Source organism: Lathamus discolor, chromosome 6 (genome assembly GCF_037157495.1).
Source record: "Lathamus discolor isolate bLatDis1 chromosome 6, bLatDis1.hap1, whole genome shotgun sequence".
In the NCBI taxonomy this organism is placed as follows: domain Eukaryota; kingdom Metazoa; phylum Chordata; class Aves; order Psittaciformes; family Psittacidae; genus Lathamus; species Lathamus discolor.
In genome coordinates this window covers 31,884,501-31,909,231 of record NC_088889.1, presented here as the reverse complement: position 1 = coordinate 31,909,231, position 24,731 = coordinate 31,884,501, and the positions used below count along the sequence as shown (strand labels likewise).

Here is a 24,731-nt window from a genome sequence, read left to right as displayed (position 1 = left end):
AGTTAAGCAGAAATATTTTCTTCACATGTTCATGTAACTTCTGACAAATCATGAGGGAGGGAGGAATGGAACAAAAAACTTTGCCAAACCACTCCAGTTAATTCTCGTGTTGGTGGTTTCATTGACAGTCAAGTCGCTCTTTTCAATGACACGCACAGCACACCCCTGGATTTTTCAGCCACCATACAAAGGACTGAAAGTAAACGTGTAAATTGGAAAGCAGCAAGTCCAGCTATCTGCAGCTCTGAACCATCCAGATAGCTGCCTCTGCTAGGTGCAGCAAATACCACCTGGGGTTCTCAGTTCAACTGGAACACGCTCAACCAACAACTCCTTTTTAGGAAACCCTGCACCTGAATTCTAGGTCATAGAGAAACATGACTTGAAGTAAAGCAGGACTTGGATGCCATAAGCAGAAACTGTCGACATCTCATTGCACTCTTCACCCTTTTCAAACTGTTCTTCCGTCCTGCTCTTAAGAGGACTTGCTATTCCTCTGTCATTGCCAACCCCTCCTCCACATGAAATCTTCTGCTGAATCCCTTCTGGGTTTTGTTATTGTTTTTATTCTATTTCAGAAAGTTTATGACCATCTTGTGAAGCCTTTCCATCTCAGTATGGGACAAGTTCACAACTAAAGCCTTAGTAAAGCCATTTACACAAGTCCCACAGACAGGATGAGAGCTTGTGTTTCTTCACCAATTTGCGTGGAAACTGCTGACAGTTCGTCTCTTGGTGTCTCCCTGTTTTCTTGGAGGGACTGTAGAACAAATTGTGAAGGCTAGAAAGCAGGAAGTCAGATTCACTAGATTGTATTAGAGTAGTGTAATGGAATAAAAACCAAAATGGAGGAAAATTTAACAGGTGCTTTGGACAGGAATTAAAGCACTTATTTATAAACAAGTCCAAAGAGAACAACTCAACTCCAAGAACAGTATGCAGAATATCCCAGTTCAATGTTTTTATCTAGAGAAAAAATGGGCCCCTCTATCAAAAGAGGCTTTTCTCAAACAGATTATTTCCTATATAACGCAATCTTGCCCAGTACTTTTAATTTTATTTACTTTTAATTGACGGCTGGAGACCGGTAACGAGTGGTGTCCCTCAGGGATCGGTGTTGGGACCGGTCTTGTTTAACATCTTCGTCGCTGACATGGACAGTGGGATTGAGTGCGCCCTCAGCAAGTTTGCCGATGACACCAAGCTGAGTGGCACAGCTACAGATTGGGCAAAGAAGAGATTCAGAGCGGCCCTGCAGGGAAGGACTTGGGGTGCTGGTCGATGAGAAAATGAACATGAGCCAGCAGTGTGCGCTCGCAGCCCAGAAAGCCAACCGTATCCTGGGCTGCATCAAAAGGAGCGTGACCAGCAGGTCAAAGGAGGTGATCCTGCCCCTCTACTCTGCTCTTGTGAGACCTCACCTGGAGTATTGTGTGCAGCTCTGGTGTCCTCAACATAAAAAGGACATGGAACTGCTGGAACAAGTCCAGAGGAGGGCCACAAGGATGATCAGGGGACTGGAGCACCTCCCGTATGAAGACAGGCTGAGGAAGTTGGGGCTGTTCAGCCTGGAGAAGAGAAGGCTGCATGGGGACCTAATAGCAGCCTCCCAGTACCTGAAGGGGGCCTATAGGGATGCTGGGGAGGGACTCTTCGTCAGGGACTGTAGTGACAGGACAAGGGGTAATGGGTTAAAACTTAAACAGGGGAAGTTTAGATTGGATATAAGGAGGAAATTCTTTCCTGTTAGGGTGGTGAGACACTGGAATGGGTTGCCCAGGGAGGTTGTGAGTGCTCCATCCCTGGCAGTGTTCAAGGCCAGGTTGGATGAAGCCTTGTGTGGGATGGTTTAGTGTGAGGTGTCCCTGTCCATGGCAGGGGGGTTGGAACTAGATGATCTTGAGGTCCTTTCCAACCCTAACTATTCTATGATTCTATGATTACTTAGGCTACACCAGTCTGAGTGGCAAGATGATGCCTGCTAACCTCTCAGTGCCACACTTGAAAACAGCTTTAAGCATTTGCCTATAAAAGCAGGTTTAACAAGGGCTCATGTGAAATGCAGCAGTAAGGGAAATCCAAGAGCATGGCAGAACTCACCCCTTCTTCCTGCTGAGTAATTCCCCTAAGCTTGTGGGCATAGCAAACTGAAACCAAGGCTTTCAAGCATGCCTACATAGGTGTTTCACACTGACAAGAAGTTCCACTGAGAAAGAAAAACCAGCTGGTAATAGACACATTCATGATTCCTCACACTTTCTGAGTCTAAGCCACCTCAAGAGAAACCATTCAGTCTTCGTAAGGGCAGAAAGAAAGTCATCATTTCCTGCAGTCTTGCACAAATATACTAAACCGAAACAGTTCCTATTAAAGCCACAATGTTTGTAATTCTCTCCAGTAATTCTCCCTTTCATAATTCTCCTTCTGGAGGAAGAGGGAGGGGGAAGACCTCTCTTTCTGCTGTCTCCAAGCAAACTCCACTCTTCAGCCCCAGACATGAATACTGTTCACATGGGTGTATATCATAGTCTCTTCAGTAGGGCAGCAAGGCTTAGTGTCCACTTCCGTCCGGGAGGAAGAGAACAACGTACACCACTATGGCACTGACAGGAGACAGTGCTTTTAACTGAAGTAGGAACTGCCTGATTTGCATCTCTGAGCAGGCAAACAAACAAAAACCAGCACTGACACTCATCTGTAGGATGGGTGGTGAAAGGGTGACTCTGGTGCCAGTCTCATAGTAACCACCAGGAAAGAAGTTTCCCCAAAGTAAGAGAGGGAGTTCAATCTGCCTTCTTTCCTTGGCTCTCCTTTTAAAGAATACCAATAAGTTTCCTGAAAAACAACGGGCCTTTTGATGAGGCAGTAGCTTTCTTCTGTGTTTTTGTTTGTTTGTTGAAAACACTTTGATTTTGCAGGAAGCAACTAATAAATGAAACCAGGGATCAACTTAGTTAACAGCCTTAAAAAGGAACAGGACATACATCTCCTACTTCAGCCACTGAACTAGATTGTCTCACTGGCTTGAGTAAAACTGCTGAATTATTTCCCTAACAAAAGAAAGGCGCTTTTAGGCCCTATAATCTCATTTCAAATCCTTTTACCCACTCCCTACTCTTTTTGGCCTTGAAACTGCAATCCTCTTTCAGGACTAATCTCAGGACTAATTGGTGCCAGCACTCCAGTTTCTTCCCCCTCCCTCTTGCATTGTTCAGGTGCTGAAAGGGATGGTGGGCCAGGGTTCAGTGCCCCTATAATGAGTCTGTTCCTACAGAGTAACTGTTAATAATTAGCAGGAAGCATTTTGTCTTTAAATTGCACAGCATGAGCAGCAGGATTTCGCAGAGCCAAAGATCCGCTTCACTGTTGCTCAAGGAGTCCCACAACTTTGCTGGCTGGAGAGCTGGAGAGCTGGGGTGCAAGCTGCACACCATGCCCTGGCCAAACCCTGCCAGCTGGGCACACGGGGCAGCACCAGCAGTGCCAAGTGTGTCCCAAGCTTCAATAGCAGCAGGCAGGAGGAGGGAAGCAAAGGGTAACCCTGCACACCTCACCTCCAGCACTGAGGCAATGCTGCCGCCAAGGACAGGACACAGGCAGGGCGCTGAAACGATAGCCTTTGTTTCAGAAATATTCCACGATAGAATTCCCTGAAGAATAATGACCAAAGAGGAGATTTAAGAAAGTGTGCTACTTTACAGTTAATGACTGTATTTGCAGGTAGTGCCAAAAAGGAACAATGGCTTCTCTTACTGAGGGACTTTCAGTGCTGACCATTTCCGAGTTAGACTTGGAAGCAAAATTAGCTTTTCTGTAATTGGAAACTTCAATCTAGCAAGTGCATTTAAACAAAACCACAAAAAACCTATTTCGGAAGGATGCTCTTATCCAGCAAACTCAACGCTAACCTTGAGTTTTGAGTCATGCAGAATATGCCAAAAGCTTCAAAAGTTTTTCAAACTGGTAGGACTGCATCACCAAGAGTCTACATAAAATTCTGACACTTAAGATATTGTACAGTGTCTTCTGCTGTCTTGAAGCTAAAGGACAACACAAGAAACTCCATCTGATGAGACAGGTATTCCTTCCATCATATTCCCAAGGAGTGCTCTAGAGTTTAAACACAATTGTGACTACATCCACACCCTCATTCACTACTGCACGCCTTTACGCATCTGCAAGCAGTCATGCTATGAAGAATATATTAGCATTACAAAAAGGAAAAAGATACAACTAGCCTCACTCTCTTGAAAGATCAGCTTCTTGTGGAGCATCATTAAAAGACAGGTGTCAGGTGCTGAGATTCCTGCAGGAGCCAGCACATACAGGGTCTCACTAGATTTAGGGAATCTACCTCTAATGCAAAGAGGCAACACCAAAGGTTTCTGTTTAAAAAGGGACACTCTCTGGTACACTCAGCCAGCATCTACTACTGGAGAAAAAAAACACACTCTGTTACTGCAAGTACCCTTTAAAAGTGGTGTGTGTACACAATGGCCAGCCAGTAAGAACTAGTCATTGATCTCCAGTTACAGAAATCAAAAAGCAGGTTTGAACACAGAGCTGAAATTACCAGTGATTTTTCTTTGTCTGCCCCATCACTTTAGATCAGGCAGCTTCTCAGTGGCTGTTGAATTAAGATGGGTAATAAGAATGCTTAGCTCTGTGCATATTACCATCCTCTGAATGTCAGGCTCCCCCACCACACTAAAGCCATCCACCATCTGACACCCTGCTGAGGGAATTGTATTACAGAAGAGATAGCTGGTACGAGTGCATTTAAATCCTCCATCTCCCAAAAACACTGTTTGCAAACCTTATGCTCAGGATTCATCACTTATTTCTGTTTGGTTTTGCATCAGAAATTTCAGACAGAGGACTCTCCTCAGGTCATCCGATTCAGCTTTCTGCCAACAGAAAACTCTTTCCTACAGTCAACTTTTTAGGATTTTATTGAGTCTGCTTTTCAGCACTCTACCAGATGGACTTCAGACCATTTCCTTTAAGAGATTAATTCACAGAATCACAGAATCACAGAATCCCAAGGGTTGGAAGGGACCTAAAAAGATCATCTAGTCCAACCCCCCTGCAAGAGCAGGGTAACCTACAGTACATCACACAGGAACTTGTCCAGGCGGGCCTTGAATATCTCCAGTGTAATTCAGTCTAATAAGTTCATTATTTGCGCCTGGTCAGTGACCAATGAATGATAAGCCGGAGTCTGTGTACTTGTTTCCTTCTCATACGCTATTAAAATGGCAAGTTTTCCATCCAAGTGTCAAAGCTGTTCACAATAGCAATACAACAGAGCCAGAGAGACATCCCTGTGAAAATCAAGCACCTGCATTCACAGAGGGATACTGTTAACTTGTTTATAGCATACAAGCAACTGCCCTTTTCTACCTTACGGTTTGAAAATTGGAAATCAGAAGACGACAGCAAGTGAAGATGTGCCTGTTGCCAATCCCCTCTCCCCAGGTCACAGTCCCTGGGTAGAGTTCTGCCTGCCTTGGTGCAGCCCAAACTCCTGTGCCAGCCCAGGCTGCCCTACTGCTGTTGCTTTAAAGCACAAGCTGAGAGAAGCAGCAGATTGCTGAACTGTGCCATGCGAATCATCCTCTCTCACCAAGCTTGTGAAGTGCAAAGAATCACGAAGCTGAGGTGCAGCACCTCTTTCCCCAGCTGTTGCTTTACCCAGCACTGAAAAAACTTCACTACAGCATGTGACTTCAGAACACAAGTTTGCAAGTGTCCTCCTTTCAGCTGAGATAATCTATTTTTCTTCCTAGTAGCTCGTGCAGTGCTGTGTTTTGGCTTTAGTCTGAGTACAACGCTAGTAACACACCGATGTTTCAGTTGTTGCTCAGTAGCGCTTGCCCTGATCAGGGACTTTTCAATCTCTCATGCTCTGTCAGTGAGGTGGGGCACAGAAAGCTGGGAGGAAGCAGAGACAGGACACCTGACCTAGCCAAAGGGGTATTACATACCCCAGCACATCATGCCCAGTATATAAACTGGTGGCAGTCACCTGGAAGGGCAGATCATTGCTCAGGATGGGCTTGGCATTGGTCAGTGGGTGGTGGGCAACCGTACTGTACATCACTTCGTTTTTCTTCTTGGGGCTTATTCTTCTATCTCTCCCCTTTTCATTATAATTATTATTACTACTACTATTATTATGTTTTACTTCAATTATTAAAATGTTCTTATCTCAGCCCATGGGTTTTACCTTTTTAACCCTGATTCTGCTCCCCGTCCTACTGTGGGGGGCACGGGAGTGTGTGAGCAGCTGTGTGGTACTTAGCTACCACCAGGGGTTAAACAACTACAGTACTTTTTGGATGGAAGGCTTCATGAATTCGCATGTCACCCTCTCACACAGGCCATGCTAACCTTCTCTGTATCATTCCAATTTTAGTATATGTGCTGCCAAAGCTAGCAAGAAACTTTTAAGGCAGATTAGTAGCACTCACCTGCCACAATACACCTGAGTCAACACTTGGCACAATGATGCCTCCCATGCTCTTCTGTGCAGAAACTCTGCTTTTAGAGCCAGACATAGCATAACTTTACTAGCACAGCACTGTGCCATCTAACTAGCCTCAATGAGATCATGGTTCAATGACATTTTCTCTGGTAGCCCTCATCTCTCCTTGACAAGCTCCAATCCCTCAAAAAGAAAGTATCACCAGGAATCTCACTTACATGCAACCATACAAGTGTCTTCACCAGCTACCTGACAGTTCACTGGTACAAGGGCAACAAGAGCATCTTAAAATTACTTTGCAAAGGAAAATAAAAGAAAACATAAAAAAAAAAAAAGCCACCAAAATAAAACTAAACCATACCCCAAAACCCACCCTCTGCTGAGCAATCGGAAGATAGTGCTCCCATGGTCCTCAGGCAGCTGTTTGAGAACTAGCCTGGAGACTGCTGCACACCACTATCACATGTGCATGGTTAAAGATCAATACTTTTCAATACTAGCCAAAGGGAAAACTCAGTGGCAAATCCAAACAGCTTGTGAAAAGTTTCCTCAGTTAGTCTGGGGGGTTTTAACTGATCGGATGGCAACTGTCAGTGCGGTTTCTAACCGTAGTGCCTGACAGTTCCACCCTTGGAGTGCAAGCCACTGATATGGGGGGCATCTCACACCCACCTATAGTGAACCAAGGATGGCAAATGGCACAGAAATAGACAAAAATGAATTTACTTGTTTTGGCAATGCCATTCAACACAAACCAAACTCCTCAAGCTCTTGCTCCATATCTTTACAAAATACAGAGCCCATCAATTCAACTTTCCCTCTGTTTTCAAAGCAGGGGTTTGATGGCAATATCCCCAAGCAGCTTTAGCACTTCCAGCACAAATTTCCATTCTCTTCTTCCCCCAAATCTCAGCAAGTCTATTCTACATCTGAAATCAGAAGCAGTAAAATATACTTAATAACCAAATATCCACACTGCTTTAGCAATATAGCTGATTATGGCTTTTAAACTATCATGGAATAAATGTGCTTGAATAAAGTCTTCCTTTCATGTTATGTTATACTTGCAAGTTGCAAAATAAATGCTGGCTACTCCAGAAGCTTTGTTTGTTATTAATTCCCTTAAGTTTAGAACATTACTTCATTCTAATTAATTTATTTTTTAATCTCATGAGAAAAATGGTTGTCTTCATCTTTCATATGCAAAACAGCTAACAAGAGAACCATTTTTCATCTAGAGGTGGAACTCCAATTAACAGAGATCTTAAATACTTGGGGAGCTGTTATGAATTTTGCCACTGATCAGACAGCTGCAATGGGAAAAAAAATATGCTTTTCAGGAAAGCTACATAATTAAAAGTAACCCAATTCCTTTTTTGTTGTTGTTTATTGTTTGTTTGTTTATTCCTCCATCTGCTAATCTGGATTAAAGATTAAAATGAATGAAATTCAAATGATGCTGAATTTCCTAAATTTACATCTCTTTTTCATGTACTTTTGCTGTACTGCCACCAGGTATGAATTCCTAATGCTGTATGGACATATTAAAGCACCACCACATTTTTCATAACTCAGTCTTCTGTACCTGCATTACTGTGCAATTAATTTTTCCAAATGTCACATATTCTTTCTTCAAAAATACCACCATCACACTCAACAAGACTAAACCAGAGAGCTATAAAGACTTCAAAACACTGAAGCAAAAGTGTTAAGAAGAAAGTCTGTTCTGAGCATCTTGTCTTTTCAAACTAACCTTAGGAAGTTTTCCATCAAGCCTATAACCACTGTTTTAACAGAATTTGTTTTGGAAGGATATATAATGGAATCCTTACAAAAACAGCTATTGAAAAAAGCAGTGAGAGACATAGAGCTCTGCAATATTTATATTATCCACGCACACAACATAGAGAAGCATCAAGGAGGTTTAAAAAATGCAGCACAAAGAGCAACTGGCAACAGCAGTCAGGTATAAGAGGCCATAAGCAACAAATGCAAAAACACATCAGGTTATAAAGCTGGACACTGACTACTACCCTTGAAAAGGGCAGAATAATAAACTACAGTTATTCCACTTTCACAAATAAAATCCATGTAGTACTGATTCTAATACCAAAAACATGTCATACAAGCTAATGAAAAGAAAATTTAGCAAGTGCATGCATGCTGCAGCAAGCCAAGAAAGAAATACATTTACATTTGTATTAGCAAGAGCCATTGGCTGTGCAATCTCCGATGCTTTACGAGCAGAGCAATGAAAAATTACTACAAGTAACTGAAGCATATACATGAGCCCACAGAGCAAGTTCTGGCAATTAACAGGAGGAGATTGCCAACCAAAGCAGAAATGAATCAGGATGAAAAGGAAAGATCTTTTACAAACTCTGATCCACTCTCATATTCGAGCTGGCCAGTCCCCCATCATCCCCCTTTCACAAAGGAAAGAAACCATCTTAAAAACATGGAGGTGGAAACCATGCTCCTCTGTAAACTGGTACAAAGGCATATGTGACAACCAAACCAATTTCACCCCGAGCTGCAGAGCCAGGCTGCACCTTACCAGTGCTTCTCTTCTAGTATCTGCAAGTTATTCATCAACAAAATAAACTTTTCTAACATGATTGCTAACCAAACTGCTTACACAAACCCACTTCAGACTAGTTGTCTCAAGCTATTCTCCCATCACTGTTGCTGTGAGCATTTACTCTTTTGTAATGAAAATAGGTCACTTGCATTGAAACAGTGTATTTTGTTTCTAAGTGCAAAAGAGAATAGCTCACCTGGCAGCAAGGCTGCCTTTTGACATAGTAAGTACACTGTACATACATATATACCTGTGCACCAAAAACCCCAGAGGTTTGTGTATCCATCACTGAAATCACATGCAGTCAGTCACAGGGAAAAAAGACTCAAATGCAAAATGGGGAACCTTATTTAAAGTGTCATATGAAAACCACCGAACTGGATGAAACCAGCAGCCTGTTTGGTCCAGAGTGCCCACAACCCAATGCCAGATGCAAGTTTCACAGAGATCAGAAGAGCGGCATAGTGTGGTAAATCTGTGCCCATGTGGGCTTGAAATATTAGAGAGACAATTTAAACCTAAAAATCCCATGAAGTCTAGTACCCTCTTCCAGATCCATCTGTATTAGCCCTGGACATGGCAGTTAAACAAACTCCACCTTTTGAGGAACTACTGCATAATCCTTCGCCTCAGCATTTTGCTGTGGTAGCAAGTTCCATTAACTGATTTACACACTGTGAGACCCTCTCACACCCCCCCCTTTTTTTTTTTTAACCAGTAAAGAAAGACAAATGCTCCATTTTACAACAGTTTCATAATTAAAAACAGAACAAATGCCACCAACGCGCACCCCACGCATACACACTGCCTTCAGGGCCACCTGGAACGGAAAGAAACCCAACAAGAGTTTCTTGAAATCTATCTGAAACACAGCCCCTTAATTCTCATTTATGATTAGATGTACCCAAACTGCTTGACAGATTTTCTTTAAACAACAGTGAGGCTCACAAAATGAAGTCAAAACATTTGTGAAAAAATACAGACAATCAAATGCAACCTTCAGCGTTTCATTGTGGATTTACTGAAAAAGAACAAGAAGTGGAAGCACTCAGCACTTCTGTTTTGCAAAGTGAAAGGGGAAGGAACATTTTATCAGGCTCCTGCAGCATAAAACACATTGGACAGGCAAGAGCCATAGCTCTGACCTCCTGTCCTTTTAGTCTGGAACAAACCAGTGAACATGTGAGGAAGACAATCTCCTCAGCTGTACAGGGCTTTGCTGAGGATGTAAATGCCTCTACTAAGCACCCCCACGTCACCCAAAGAACAAGTTTTGTACAAATTATTCTGATGAAGCAAGCAGCTTGATTTTTCCAAGTCAGAATTCAAAACCCAAATGTAAAAAAAAATTAGTATGAAAAATGACTCTATACTTCGTGTTCCAGAACTTCAGAATGAGACATTTTAATACTATTTAAGCCCTTTCAGTTTCTATTCCTCTGAGCCACTTCGTTTCCTGTGAAACAACCGTTAGCAAAAGTCTTATTCATACAAAACCCAGTTCCATCAAAACAGGAGGGATATCATTTTTACACAGTAAAGATCATACAATTACAGGACAGATGCACAGACATTAAAAACGGGATAAAACAGAAATTCAGGTACCATGCTGACGAAAGGAGTTATAAAAGCCAGTGATTGACTTTCATGTGGCAACTCCAGCCCTGAGCTGAGGTCTACCATCTAGTTCAGTTTTCCACCTCTGATGGGTAACCAAGGGCCAGATGCACCACCCCAACCACCTGGACAGCACCTTTTCCATAGTCACACTGTGACAGCAGCAACGAAGCAGAACCCTCTTATGTTCTGCTTATCACTGATGTTGCGCAGAGAAAAGAGGAATTGATTCTCACTACCCATATTCATCCCTCAGGATGCTTCTCTATGGACAGCCAGAATTTTTATGGTACTTTCGTCATCTTCTGTTATGAGAGAAGCCAGCTGACTTGCAAGCCAGTTCCTCCAGCTCCTGGACTCAAGCGGACAGTCCAAGGGTGATGAGGGGCTGCCAAGTAAGTCTGTTTGGCTGAGGCCACTGAACCTGTGCGGAGAACTGACATTCTCAAGGGTATTACACATGGAACACCTTGGTTACACAAATATTGGGAGTTTCACATGAAGTGGAACAGCTTCCTCACACTTTACATACATTCTCCATTCCTCAGTATAAATTTAAATGACAGGTTCAAAGGATGAAAGGTGCACACAGGTTTTTGTCCAAGATAGAGCTCAATTCTTGGAATAGTCAATGCTCCTTACTTTCAGTCTAAACAAATAATAACATAAATAATGAAGAGTTAAACTGCAAAATTCCTTAAAAGCATGACAGTAAGTATTAAAGAAAAGCCACCCCTCACCTACTGTTTATTCTGAAATTACCGTAACTTTATTCACTCATAGAAAGTTTACTATTATAATAATACCAATATACATTATAACACTATAATGTACATAATACTATTATATATAATACTAGTATACATTAGAAACTATTCTTAGAACATCAGTCTTATAACAGAACTGCAAATAAGGCAACTTTCCCTACAAATCATTTTTACTACAGGCACCAAAGGAAAGAAGTCCAAAAACTAAGAGAGAACTGAAGAAAATCTAAAAGGAAAAAAACAAAAACAAATTTAAAATTTTAACTTCAGTTCTGGAAATAAAAAACCTTTTGAGAATCCACCAGCAGCAAGGTATGACACACTGTGACACTATTTGTGGCTTCCCAAGCTTCGTGAGACTGTTTTCAAATGCAGAAGTCAGATGATCACTGCTGGTGTAATACGGTATGATTAACAAACGTGACGCTCATGTCAGCCACTGCTCACCACACGAACACTTGTTCCCAAGTCCTAAACTTTCATCTGCTAAGACTTCAGTGAACTGTTATTGAACTGCATTACACAGGCTTCCCCATCCACACAATTGCTGCAGTTGTAATAGTGATGCTATAGCTATTAATGGGACAAAGAGAGAGAGATGGACTGAACACTGACAAGTAACCACAGCAGGGCTGTTCCCCTGTTCCCTGCTTTTGCTATACCATGCAGCTCATGCACTGCACGACACATGCCCCAGTTGTACAAGAACAGACCCTGAGACAACAAATAAGAGTGATGCAGAGTTGCAAAAGACAATCTCAGAAGCAGAGCACCCACATGCTTCCAGGTTTCTGCAGTCAGCAATTCGCAGCTCTGCCGTACAGGCTATCCTAGTTATTTTCATAGGGAAATACCCAGGGCTAGAGAAGAATTTATAAACAAACTAACAATTTAAAACCCTATCCCTAGACTTTCATTTTCTCATGAACCGAAGTGGAAACATCTATGGTACCATTCCAAGCCATCCAAGCTATCTCTGGAATAAGGTTATATTTATCTACAGAGGACATGAGGGGAAGAAGAAGCCTAAAAAGCCAAATAACTGGAAAGTCTGATCAACAAATGGGACCTTGAATAAGCATAACATAAAGCAAGGAGCTAGTGTTTGCCTGGCATCCAGAGAAGCAACAGACTGAGGATGCTGCTACACAGTTCTTTCCCAAAAGTCTGCAAACATGCAATCAAAACAAGACTGAACCAAATCTCTCTGTATTTGGCAAACGGGAAACAAGAAATCTGTACTATTTTGGAGATATGGATGAGAAAGAACTGAAAACATCTCAGCTGAGAATACTCCAAAGCATTTATCCACTTTTGAGAGGAACAAAGATGTGATTAGAGGGTTATTTGTACTTCCACCAGCCATTCCTGCTGAGTACAAGGGTGCTGCAGCAAGTATACATGAATCTATTGCGTGAAAGCTTAGACTCGCACTTTCTGCCCTTCTTTTTCTGTCCAGGATCTGCTGCCACCTTTCTTCATTTATGTCCCTCCCCTCTGCCTCCCTTATACTTTAATGTACAAGAAAATTCAATTTAAAAGGGAAGAGCTGATCCGTTTTGTTTTCTGAAACTATGCTCAGTGGGATACTTGTGGTAACAATGAATTCTGCTGGCTAGACAGGAATATGCCCTATAGATAGGAATATTCCTATCTATCTGATAGGAGTATGTTAGAAAACAAGTCATGGATTGGCAGATCCTCAAATATTTATGCACTGCTAGCATTACAGACATCTACATACCTGGCATCAAGTGGAAACAATGTTCTCTAACTTGCCAGAAAACAGAAATAACCCAGCAAAATCCCAAAGTATAAATATCTTAAGGTCCTTTCCAACCCTAACTATTCTATGATTCTATGCTCTTCAAATCAAGACATGTTACAGTGCCAAAGTGCACAATTTACAAGAACTTGTGCTCTCCATGATCTCTGAACTACAAAAACAGTGAAACAATATTCCCCAAAGACCCCACCTTAACACCACACCAAGAGATGAAGACACATTCTGATGCTATCTAGCAAGTAAAATATCTAGACTGATCCTCATAAAGTGGTTGTAAACAGCAAACTGCAGGCACAGAAATTAGTATTAGCCTGCTCTATGGCCAGCTTAATGGCCAGCTTAATTTTCTACTGAAAGCAAAAACAATAGTACAGTATTAAATCCATGTTTCTAGACTGCAAATGGCAAACAATTTCATTTCTTTCCTAAGTCTGTTCTTGCAGGGGAACACCTGCAGTGTCTTTTAGTGCATCAAAGTTTTCAGTGAATGAGAAAAGGTTGTTTCACCAGCTTCACCAGAAGGCCACAGAAGATCATTTCTGATCTCAGTTTGTAACGTGTAAGGATAAAAAGAGTGCTTATACATTGTCCAAAATGATAACCTACAACATACTGACTCTGACGCAGATTTAGCTTCAATAAACAGCTCTGAAAAGGTGAAGCTTGTGACAGTAAAGCCAAAACCTCCAAATATTTGAGGAAGTTGTTCCAGCAACAGCAGCTTCCTAAGCAGCAGAGCTACAACAGCCAACTTGTCCATTTCATACCCTTGTAACATCTTCAAAGTTCCCTATCCTCAGTGGGCTGTACGCAGGCTGTGTACCAATAGGAACTGCTCAAGGAAATTGTGCTGCAGCAGTGTGGAAGCCACGGAGGGATGGGGAGGGATGGGCACAGCAACAGTCCCTCAGAGCTGCTGCCTGGGGAGCTTCGGCTGCACAGCTACTCCTTGCCCTCCTCACTGCATGGCAGGAGGGCTTATACTAGCGAGATGGAAGCAGAAAGCTAGGACTAAGAGTGGTAAGACTGTGCTTTCAGTCTCAAAATAGCTAAACGCAGTTTTTCTTAGTTCAAATCCAAATGTAAGCATGCCCAGGCCACCTCTCCTGCTGTTTACCACAGGGCTTGCACCAATCACAGGTCCTGGCAGCTTTCTTCCCAAAATCCATGTTTCATGAACTTTTTATTGTGTTTCTATCAATAGCTTTCAAAAGTTAGACAGAGGTTCGTAATCACAGAGTCCCCTTTTCTTAATCTCTTACTTATACAAATAAGGAAACGAATAAGGAAAAATATTTTTATCAGAAACAGGTACCAAAAGACAAGATGCTGGAGAAGTGCTGAACATTTAAGGAGCTCACACATTTTTAGGGAAGCCAGCAGCAGCAAACAGTGATAGAAGACAATAAATCTGATAAAACATAGCCACTCAAACTTTTCAAATCCCAGGCTAGTAAAGTTCAGTGAGAAGTTTGGTCACTTACCTACCTGCAGGCCTTCTGTGATCCACTGGCCTATCCCTGTGCCGTACACTTCAACAAGGGACGGGGAGAAGAAAACCAGATCACAAGTCATGCACATTTAAATGAAACACAGTTCTGGAAACTGACTCTACACAGGAAGCAGAGGTGGTTTTCTGACAACTTCTTGTGAGGCCTGGTCCCTCCCAGCCACCAAGGCTGCAGCACTGGCCAGGAGCCTGGCTCTGCCAACAACTAGATGCCATGTGTACTGACTGTGGATCGACTGCTCTCCAACAACCAAAACCGTGCTGCAGTGGAGTGTCTGCTACACATTTTCCTGTCAGCTCCAGCCCTGCCAGGCTCAAGCCAGCCCGTCAGAAATGCAGTGATGCACACCAGGAGACATTTTTCTCACAAAAGTGCTTCAATATGGTGGACTCCATGTCCAAAGCCAAGCACAGACCTAGTGCAGGACTAAGTGGGGTCTCAATCCTTTCCAAAGTAGAACACACCAACCAAGCTCACCCAAGAAGCTGTTCCAATGGGAAGTAACAAACGAACAGGGAATCCAACAAAGCTTTTATGAACGGGCACACTGGGGCAATGCAAGAAAGAAACCAGTCTTCGGTTTCTATCTCCGGCATGTTTGCCATTTCATTAGTTACATGACAACTTAAGACAGATGTATCAACATCTGCCACTGGTTTAGCAAACGACAATCAGCAAAACACACCAGAAAAATGAAAAGCCGTGCAACAGTGCTCCGTAATTCTGTAAAGGGATCTAGCCAATACTCCTAGGTGGTTACCCAAATCTTCAAATATTTTCATCCTTCTGGGAAACTAATAATTTATGTTATTTTAGATTACCTTTCCTGATAGTTTTCAGCAATAGAAGGAGAAATACAATTAAGAACTAGCCCCATGTAATACATACAGAGAAAACAAAAGTCCATTTCAGGATCTCCTCAAAGTACTACTAGGAGAGAAAAACCCTATACCTATTCTCCTGGGTTCAGCAGTAGCAGTCATTTTTCTCCTTCTTAGTAGCTGGTGCAGTGCTGTGGTTTTGACTTTCAGCCTGGGAACAGTGCTGATAACACCGATGTTTTCAGTTGCTGCTCAGTAATGTTTACTCTGGCCAAGGACTTTCTGAGTCTCGTGCTCTGCCAGGGAGGAGGGGAAGCCGGGAGGAAGCAGAGACAGGACACCTGACCCAAACTGACCAAAGAGGTATTCCATACCACAGCACATCATGCTCAGTATATAAACTGGGGGGGCAGATACCCAGAAGGGCTAGATCACTGGTCGGGTCTGGCTGGGTATTGGTCAGCGGGTGGTGAGCGGTTGTATTCTCTTCCCTTGTTATTGCCCTCATCATTATTATCCTTGGTGGCAGCAGCAGTGGTTTGTGTTATACCTTAGTTACTGGGCTGTTCTTATCTCAGCCCGTGGGAGTTACATTCTTTCGATTCTCTTCCCCATCCCTCTGGGAGCAGGGGGAGGAAGTGGGGGGAGTTGGTGAGCAGCTGTGTGGTTCTGGGTTGCTGGCTGGGCTTAAACCATGATAACCTACACAGTTCAGTCAGGAGTCAGAAAACTGGAAGGGCACTGATTTACATAGTTACTTAACCAAGTTTGTGCCTATAAATATATTTCAAGGTTGCTTGAAATTGTATTGCCAACACAATTGTAAATATTTAAAAAAACCCACATTACACTAAAGTACAGATTTTTCCACTCCAAGGAGTTTTTTCTTTATAACACTATGTATCAGTGCTAGTTCACCCCTGAAATTCATTTTAAGTGACATGATATATGCTTCAGTTATAAGAACCAGATAAAAATCCAAGGGTTGCTTTTCGTTTGTGTCCTGGGTTCAGCAGTAGCAGTTGTTTCTCTCCTTCTTAGTACCTGGTGCAGCGCTGTGTTTTGACTTTTCGGCCTGGGAACAAAGCTGATAACACAAATGTTTTAGTCTGACCAAGGACTTCCTGAGCCTCATGCTCTGACAGGGAGGAGGGGAAGCCGGGAGGAAGCAGAGACAGGGCACCTGACCCAAGCTAGCCAAAGAGGTATTCCATACCACAGCACATCATGCCCAGGATGTAACGAAGAGTTACCCCGGAAGGGCTAGGGAACTGGAGGGCTGGACTAGGTATCGGTCAGCGCTCGGCTGGATGGGGTGGGGGAGTTATCGGTCAGCTGGTGCTGAGGTGTTGTATTCTCTTCCCTTGTTATTTCCCTTATCATTATTATTATTGGTGGTAGCAGCAGTGATTTGTGTTATACCTTAGTTATTGGACTGCTCTTATCTCAATCCATGGGAGTTGCATTATTTTCATTTCTCCTTTCTGTCCCTCCGGGAGTAGGGGGAGGGCAAGAAGTGGGGGAGTGAGAGAGCGACTTCGTGATTTATGGATGACTTTTGTTTAAACCACTATGACTATTGTTTTTTAAGAATACACATCCAATCAGATTAAAATTAAATAATTCACATTATTATATTATTATTATTCTTACATCTCACAGATAAACTTCACACTGAATTGCAGCAGCAATTCAGGTAAATTCAGGTAACTGTAACCTGAAGTTCCTTTTTATATACAAACACTGCAAGGTTGCTTTTTTTCTATTAAAAAAAAAAAGGTCTTCTATACATGGAGGCCAATGTAATCCAAAATCGCTGGTTTGAGGCAGATGTACAGTCTCAAATGATAACTTGTACAACACTGACTCAGCCATCCAAACACGTAGGTTCACATCACAAAACTCCCTGTCATGTTTATGCAGGATGCTCTAGTAAAGTTGTAAAGCTAAATTATCTGATGTAATTAACTGTGCTCAGCAGAGGAGAATCTGTCTGTTCAGTGATCATCTTCCTTGGGATATTTTTACAATACACTCCTCCACTCTGTGCTCAATTCACCCCTAAACTGCTTATGCAGATACTGAACAGAACATATGATTCATTTGTGTACCCTTATTCTTTTAAAACATCTCATAAAGACAAACAATAGGTCAACTTGCCCATATAGAATCACACCTTATGAACATTGTAATTCCTCCAATTAATCCCATTCCTAGAGGCAGGAGTAATACTGGCCAATTATCTGGTTCCAGTCATATTTCATTAGTATCGGCTGACACAGTTTCTCTTAGTTCTGGACTTCAGTTATGTAAGATGGGTGGTGAGCAAAACCTCTGCCACCCAAAGATTATTTCTAGCCATATTATCTTCACCATCACAAGAATTTCCTTGGAATTTGTTACTATGACGATGTGGTGATCTGATGATGGAGGAGTGGATTTACATTTTCTACCCGCTGCTGAAGTCTGTACACATGAGAAAGCAATTGCTGACGTTCGGGATTACATTTTTTTCCAAATGTACTTCTTGTGAATACATTAGAAATATATTTAAAAAAAAAAAAAAAAGTATATATTTCACCATGTAACTACCAATGCATAATTAAATTAATTTGACAGTCACTGATGGCATAGACCAGCCTCATGTTGATGTTTTACCAGTCATTAGTAGATGAATAAATAAATATTTTAGAAGACCATGGGAAGGTTAAGTTTTATTTAACAGCAGAACTGCTGAATGATAGCCAGCTAAAAATAGTAGCAAGACCACAATTTCTTCATACAAAACCTGGCCTCCTTTGGGCCTCTCTTTGCAAGGCATTTGGTGCTGCAGCCACGCAAGCTCTTTGTTTTATGATGCAGTCATCACAAGGAAGCCTCAAAACCGCTCGGAAGCACAAGCAGTGCAGCAGCAGCTCTGACATGCTACAGCTTCCAAAGAGAGGAAGTTTCCCTGTTGGTTTTGGGACTCACTTGCGGGCATTTCAGTAGCACCCTTCCCCTCCCCTGCTCAGGAGGCAACTGAGCACTAGTGAGAGCAGGTAGTCTTTCAAAACACTTTCTTGAATCGAATTCCATGCTGTTTGGCATGTGCCACTACATGTCTTCTCTCACACACATGGAAACACACTGCAAGGTTCTGGCCACCCACCCCTTTAGAAGAGGGCAGCATGGCTTTTGCCCAAGGTCTGTGGCCATGCAGGCATCCTTTGCAACACGCAATTAGGATGAGGGAGAGAGGCGGGCACATTGCTGTGCAGGATGCTGGGCAGCCATGCTGGGCAGGCTTCCTGACACCCAGTGCCCAATGGGGCATCTCTTACGGGCTTGTCTCTACAAGGACTGCTTGTGCCAGCACTGTTGCTGCATCACTTAGAATCACAGACTGTTTTGGGCTGGAAAAGAACCTTAAGATCACCCAGTTCCAACCCTCCTGCCATGGACAGGGGCACCTCACACTAAACCATGTCACCCAAGGCTCTGTCCAACCTGGCCTTGAACACTGCCAGGGATGGAGCACTCACAACCTCCCTGGGCAACCCATTCCAGTGTCTCACCACCCTAACAGGAAAGAATTTCCTCCTTATAGCCAATTCAAACTTCCCCTGTTTAAGTTTTAACCCGTTGCCCCTTGTCCTGTCACTACAATCCCTGATGAACAGTCCCTCCCCAGCATCCCTATAGGCCCCCTTCAGGTACTGGAAGACTGCTATTAGGTCTCCACGCAGCCTTCTCTTCTCCAGGCTGAACAGCCCCAACTTCCTCAGCCTGTCTTCATACGGGAGGTGTTCCCTGGGCAGTGCTGGCCCACAGGCGATCCCGGGGGGGGTCCCGGGGACAGCAAGAGCTGGTTTTCTGCCTGCCTGCAGTGACACAGCCACGTGGCGGGATCTTTCATTTGCTTTGCATTTGTTTTGATCTAGCTGTGGCTAATGTCAGCAAAGGAAGAGAGCAGATTTCTACAACCCTACCTGGAAAAGCCGCCTGAGAGCTCCTGCAAGCAGCCTCTGCCAGCAAACTGCATAGCAGTTCTGGCAAGCCCAGCAAAGGTCACTTCAGGATCCTCCTGATTTCAGCTGTGTGTCTGCTGAAATGTTTTGCTTGTGGGGATTGCAAGGCATCAAAATCCCTCTATTTCCATGTCAGACGTGCACCACACTTCTACCTGACATGAGAACCACTGAATAAATCTGTACGGGCATAATTAAAATGCTCTCACAAAGGTAACAAGTGGCAGAGGCTCTGGACACACGCGTCGCTCGAGCCCACAAATCACGATGTTAACACCACTGTCCAGTTATTTATCTGCCCTGCAAAGCACAGCAGCACCGGGACCGCACGGGGACCCGGGGAAAAGGAGCAGCGGCAAACAAATCCCTTCTGGAGGCGGCTCTCCGGAAACCCCTCCCCCGGGTTCCGCGCAGGTACCGCCCGCCAGGACGCCGCAACTGCCGCCCGCCTCGGGCCGCCAGGCCCGGCGCGGCATCCCCGCGCTCAAAACGGGCCGCGCGGGGTCACCGTCACCACGGCAACGCCGCGCGGCCCTGTGATGCAACTGCACCTGTCCGGGCTTGGCGTTGCCAGGGCGACGCCCGCGTTGCTATGGCGACCATCACGCTCATCGGGCAGCAAGGGCGGGCGGGCGGGCGGCGGCGAGCTCTCCGCCCTCCCCAGCCTCAACCCGAGCGACGACACGGCTCGGGGTAGAACTCACCAACCCCCGTTCTCCTCCCTCCCCGAGCCCCACTTCTTAGCCCAGGTGGTGCTGCTGATCCCTGCCACGGCTGGGTCAGACCCCTCTGGATGTGCGGGGTGCCGCACAGCGCAGCCCATCACCGGCCTGTCTGACCCTGCCGTGAGCGAGCCAACAACATCGGGAAAAAGTGAAGAAAATTTCTTCACGCAGCAAGAGAAGCGGTTGTGTCGAAACCCACTGTTTGCTCCCGGCTCGGCAGGCAGCAGCTGTAGATTAACTCTCTTCCTTCACTAACATTAGCCACGGCCAGATCAAAACAAATGCAAAGCAAATGAAAGATTCCGCTGCACACCTGTGTCACTGCAGCCAGGCAGAGAAACAGCTCTTGCTGTCCCCAGGGCCCTCCGGGATCACCCGTGGCTGGCACTGCCCAAGGAGCAGTACCTGTGACAGAGAATGTTTGAAGCCGGGGCACAGGCTCTCGTGGAAACCCAGTAGTTGCACAGCCAGCCCCGTATCGCGCTTGGGGGGGAAAAATGAGCCCATCTCCTCCAAGCAAGGGTACTGTGCTTCCACCTACAGCCAAGGGGATCAGCGGACACCTCAGAGCTCTCTACTGGCTTATACGTATTTTAATTACACCTGTTCCCCTGCTAAAGGCTCCGTGGCTCATGAGAGTGGCAAGCTCAGCTCCGGCCTCACTGCTGCCATGCATGCGGACAGGATGGGCAGCTAAGGCGCCCAGACACACACTGAGCAAGGCCAGGCTGGTGCCACCGCTCCCCAGATTTCTTCACCAGCACATTTCCAAACTGCACCACTTAATTACATTTAATGTCTTACCCAAGATTCATATGCAACACTGGATGAAAACATTTATAGAGTTGTAAAATGCATCTAGTTCTTACCTTTGATATGCCTGAGATGTGGGAGGTGTACTGAACACATGCGAGTATGGGTGATAGGGTGTCTTTTTCAAAGCCTGAATAAGATTTTGTCTATATTCTGGGTCTATACACCACAAGGACCCCTTTCCAATACTCTGCAAAGAAAAAAGAATTAAAAAAAAATCAAATATTTGATCTACTGGCACAGCCTTATTTATTCAGCAGTATTTGTCAGGAAAAGCAGTGGGTTTGGGGGTTTTGTCTGACAGAAGGGCACACACTTTGCTTACCAGAGATTACTGCTCCATTAATAGCGTATTGCGACTGTATGGTCTAAATCCCACTTCAGGGAGGGGGAAAAGTAAGAATGAATGTCTGGTTGCTCCCCCCACCCCCCACTGTGACTAGTTAATATGATTTAATAACACCTGGCAACTTCCCCATCACCCCATATTGGAAAAATAAGAAGCTGTAGTTACTGAGTTACTATTAGACGGAAACTTTGAAGAAAACCAGATTCTTTTTCAAAGTGATTTTCTTTTCATTTTGCTGATACTAACAAAAAACAGAGCTAAAAAAGGAGGGGTTTAAACACCCTAGCAACTGTTTTAAAAATAAAAGGAGTTAATCCTTCAACCCACATGACATCAGTGCTATCATACTACAAGAAGAAATTAATCACCTTTTCTCCCCTAAAGGGAAAAAAATACCCCAAAACAACAACAACAGCCAAAAAGCCCACAGTATAATCATGTTTTAAATCATTTAAGGATGCTGTGAAATTGTGATCGGCTGAAACAACAGTTACTGTAATTACCTTGCTGGACACACAGAGCAACTCAAGCAGCCAATCTGTAATGTAAGGACTACACTAAAATCCAGTATTTATTCTGCAGTTACAAGCAGTGCAATTTCAGTTCTTATCTCAACTTTGAATTGTTTTGTCTGAGTTCTCAAACAAACAGAAAAATGACTTTCCCTCATATTCCACTAGAAAACCATACAAAATGATAGCTCAGGAGCAGCCTTGGTCTGCTTGAGCACACATAACAACAAACACCAATCCTAAGTGTTGACTGAACTCCACTGGCAGGCTTTCAAGGCATTAGGATAAGGTTTTTGGTAAATGTTGATGCTTTCTGGAACAGGCAGGGGAGGCTGCACTACCGCCTCTAGCCACTTTTCAGCCCAGGACTATCCCTTTCCCTAACTCCAACTTCTACCAGTGGAGCAAGGCTTTCAGTTTCATGTGTTGAAGAACAAACACACACACACACACAAACCCACACCGAAAGCGGGATACTATTTTCTAGAGCCACAAGGAAGACCAAAACTGGATGCTTGTTTCCTTTCAAAAACTTGTCATATTTGTGGAGCCCTACCAACTCGTAAGTGCTCCTCCACTGCACAGACTGCTTTAGGATGCGATACACAGCACAATGTGCGACGTGCTTACGGATGGATGTCTTTCCAAGCTTAAAGACAGCAAATCTGCTGTAAATTCTTTCCCCAAAGAACGGAAAAATGAAAGGGGAAAATATTCTCCAGCATCACTGGATGGCTGTGTGAGAGCATCTGGCAAGTTCACAGCACTGTCAGACTCGGCTTTGAAGAAAAGGTGAGGGGCTGGCACAACCCACAGGAGCTGCAAACGCTTTCTGTCACACACAAGCATGTCTGATGGAGGGCACGAAGAAGGAACCACCTTCTCCACGCTGCTCTGGTGGAACCAGGAACATGGGGTCAAGCCTCTCCAGGGTGGCAAGGCTCAAGCCCATCTCAACCCTTGCTCCAAAGGGCGCCCTACCAGAAAGCCACTGAAGAGTCTATGGGGAGACATCTCCCTGTTCTTGATCTGAAGTGGTGCCCTTGCATGGTCAAAAAAGCCTAGATTCAAGGGGCTAAAGAGCGTGAGCAAGACTCTTGGTAAAGACTCGGTAAAGCACTACAGCAGATGACTGAACGATCTGCTGCTGGTGTCAGTGGTAGAAGCTGTGTGCCACACATCTCCAACCAGCTTGCAAAAAGGAGGTTGTTATGTTTAGCCCTTTCAAAAATGGGACAATGAGCCAGAGACTTGACATAAGCCTAGTAAGTGACTTTTTAGGCAAAGGACAGAGTCAAAAATAGAATCCAACCCTCTCAAATTCCACTTCTATGCTCCATCCAAGAGCCACAGCAAGAACAACAAAAAATTTCCTTTTAAGCAAGCAATGTGCAAAATTAGGAACATTTTTCAGGAGAAAACCTTTGCTGGATTCCTTATTCCTTACAGCATGGGATAAGTTTTAAAAAAAAGCTACGCTTAAATACCATCTACCTTATTTGTACTTACTGGAACACAGCTTATTGTTTCCAAACTTCCCTAAGGTTTGGTTTTTTCTCATTTACTTCCAAGACAGACTTTTCATCTGCCTTGAAAAGATTACTCCCCAAAACCCATCAGAGTTAGTTCAAGTTGAGGGCCTTGCAAGATGAAGTCACTACTGAAGAGTAACTTCAAAACCTTTCATCATTGTTAAGTTAAATTTGTTTGGCTTGCCCATGTTCTTGCAAAAGCCAAAAATAATCTCACTGAAAACCAGAAACTCTCTCACACAAGTACTGAGAACAATTACACTCCTTATTAAATGAAACACTGAAAAAGCAGATTTGCCCTATTTTCACTGCAACTGAGCTGATTTATAATTTAGCACCAAAACCAACTGCAGTTTAAGGTAATGCTCTCCACCATGCAAAGATCCCTTTCTAAGATTGTTACTTTTGGTTTTCCACAGTCACACATGAGAACAGAAATGAAAACTGAAGTGCCATTCAGTTAAGAATCCTCCTTGACTGGCAGAGGTGTGAAGAGCTCCGTTAACTGTCTGTTTAGATGTGTCATTACTATTCCCATATACAGAGCAATCACAGGAAAGGGAATCATTGGAACTCAGACCCATCGGTTAGTGATTAATTTCCGTCTTACGACACTTGGCGTGCTGCTTCACTACCTCCTCCAAGCCAAAAGACAATAGTGGCTCCAATCAAAAACCAGCAAGGAAGGAGGGGAAAAAAACCATCCCTGGATTACATTTGTCTCCCAGGCAACAAGTGACTGAAGAGTGGATAACAGCCCCCTGACCATCATGGCACTGAAGTACTTTCAGACTTCCTGACATGCCACCTCCCTCCCTTCCTTTCCTGCCTCCTGCCAATCACAGGTTACTACTGCTGCATTCATGTTTAAGGCTATTAAAAACAAGGGGAGTGTTACTATAAATCCCCGTCACCTTGACCCAGAGTAGACTACAGGGGCACAGCTATTCCAGAGGTACTGATGGAGAGAGGAAGCAACACGTACAAGTTACCCCGTAAAAGTTTATGACTGACTACTCTTTAAAAAAATCACAATTATGTTTTCTATTCAGAAATCACCATGCCTTTTCCTGTCAGTTATTAATATATATACAGATTGTGTATCAGAATATTGTGTACTAAATCCCAACTTTCTAATTCATCTGCTCTTTCTCAACTCAAATATACAAACCTGATTCCCCCCCCAACAATTAAAAGCAGTGCATTGCCATGAAAAGGTA

General features: G+C 43.8%; 1 protein-coding gene and 1 non-coding gene across 6 annotated transcripts in view; both read right to left on the bottom strand.

Moving 5' to 3' along the window:
* FOXN3 (forkhead box N3) overlaps positions 1-24,731 on the bottom strand; it is a 207,239-nt gene that overhangs the window by 83,660 nt on the left and 98,848 nt on the right. For all 5 annotated transcript variants that reach the window (XM_065685864.1, XM_065685866.1, XM_065685863.1 and 2 more), the window contains one exon: positions 21,175-21,308. In XM_065685864.1, the coding sequence (XP_065541936.1) occupies positions 21,175-21,308 (134 nt within the window). The remainder of the gene's footprint in view (positions 1-21,174; positions 21,309-24,731) is intronic.
* Positions 6,336-6,442, bottom strand: LOC136018034 (U6 spliceosomal RNA). Its single transcript, XR_010614197.1, has one exon. It is a non-coding gene; the product is annotated as a U6 spliceosomal RNA (small nuclear RNA).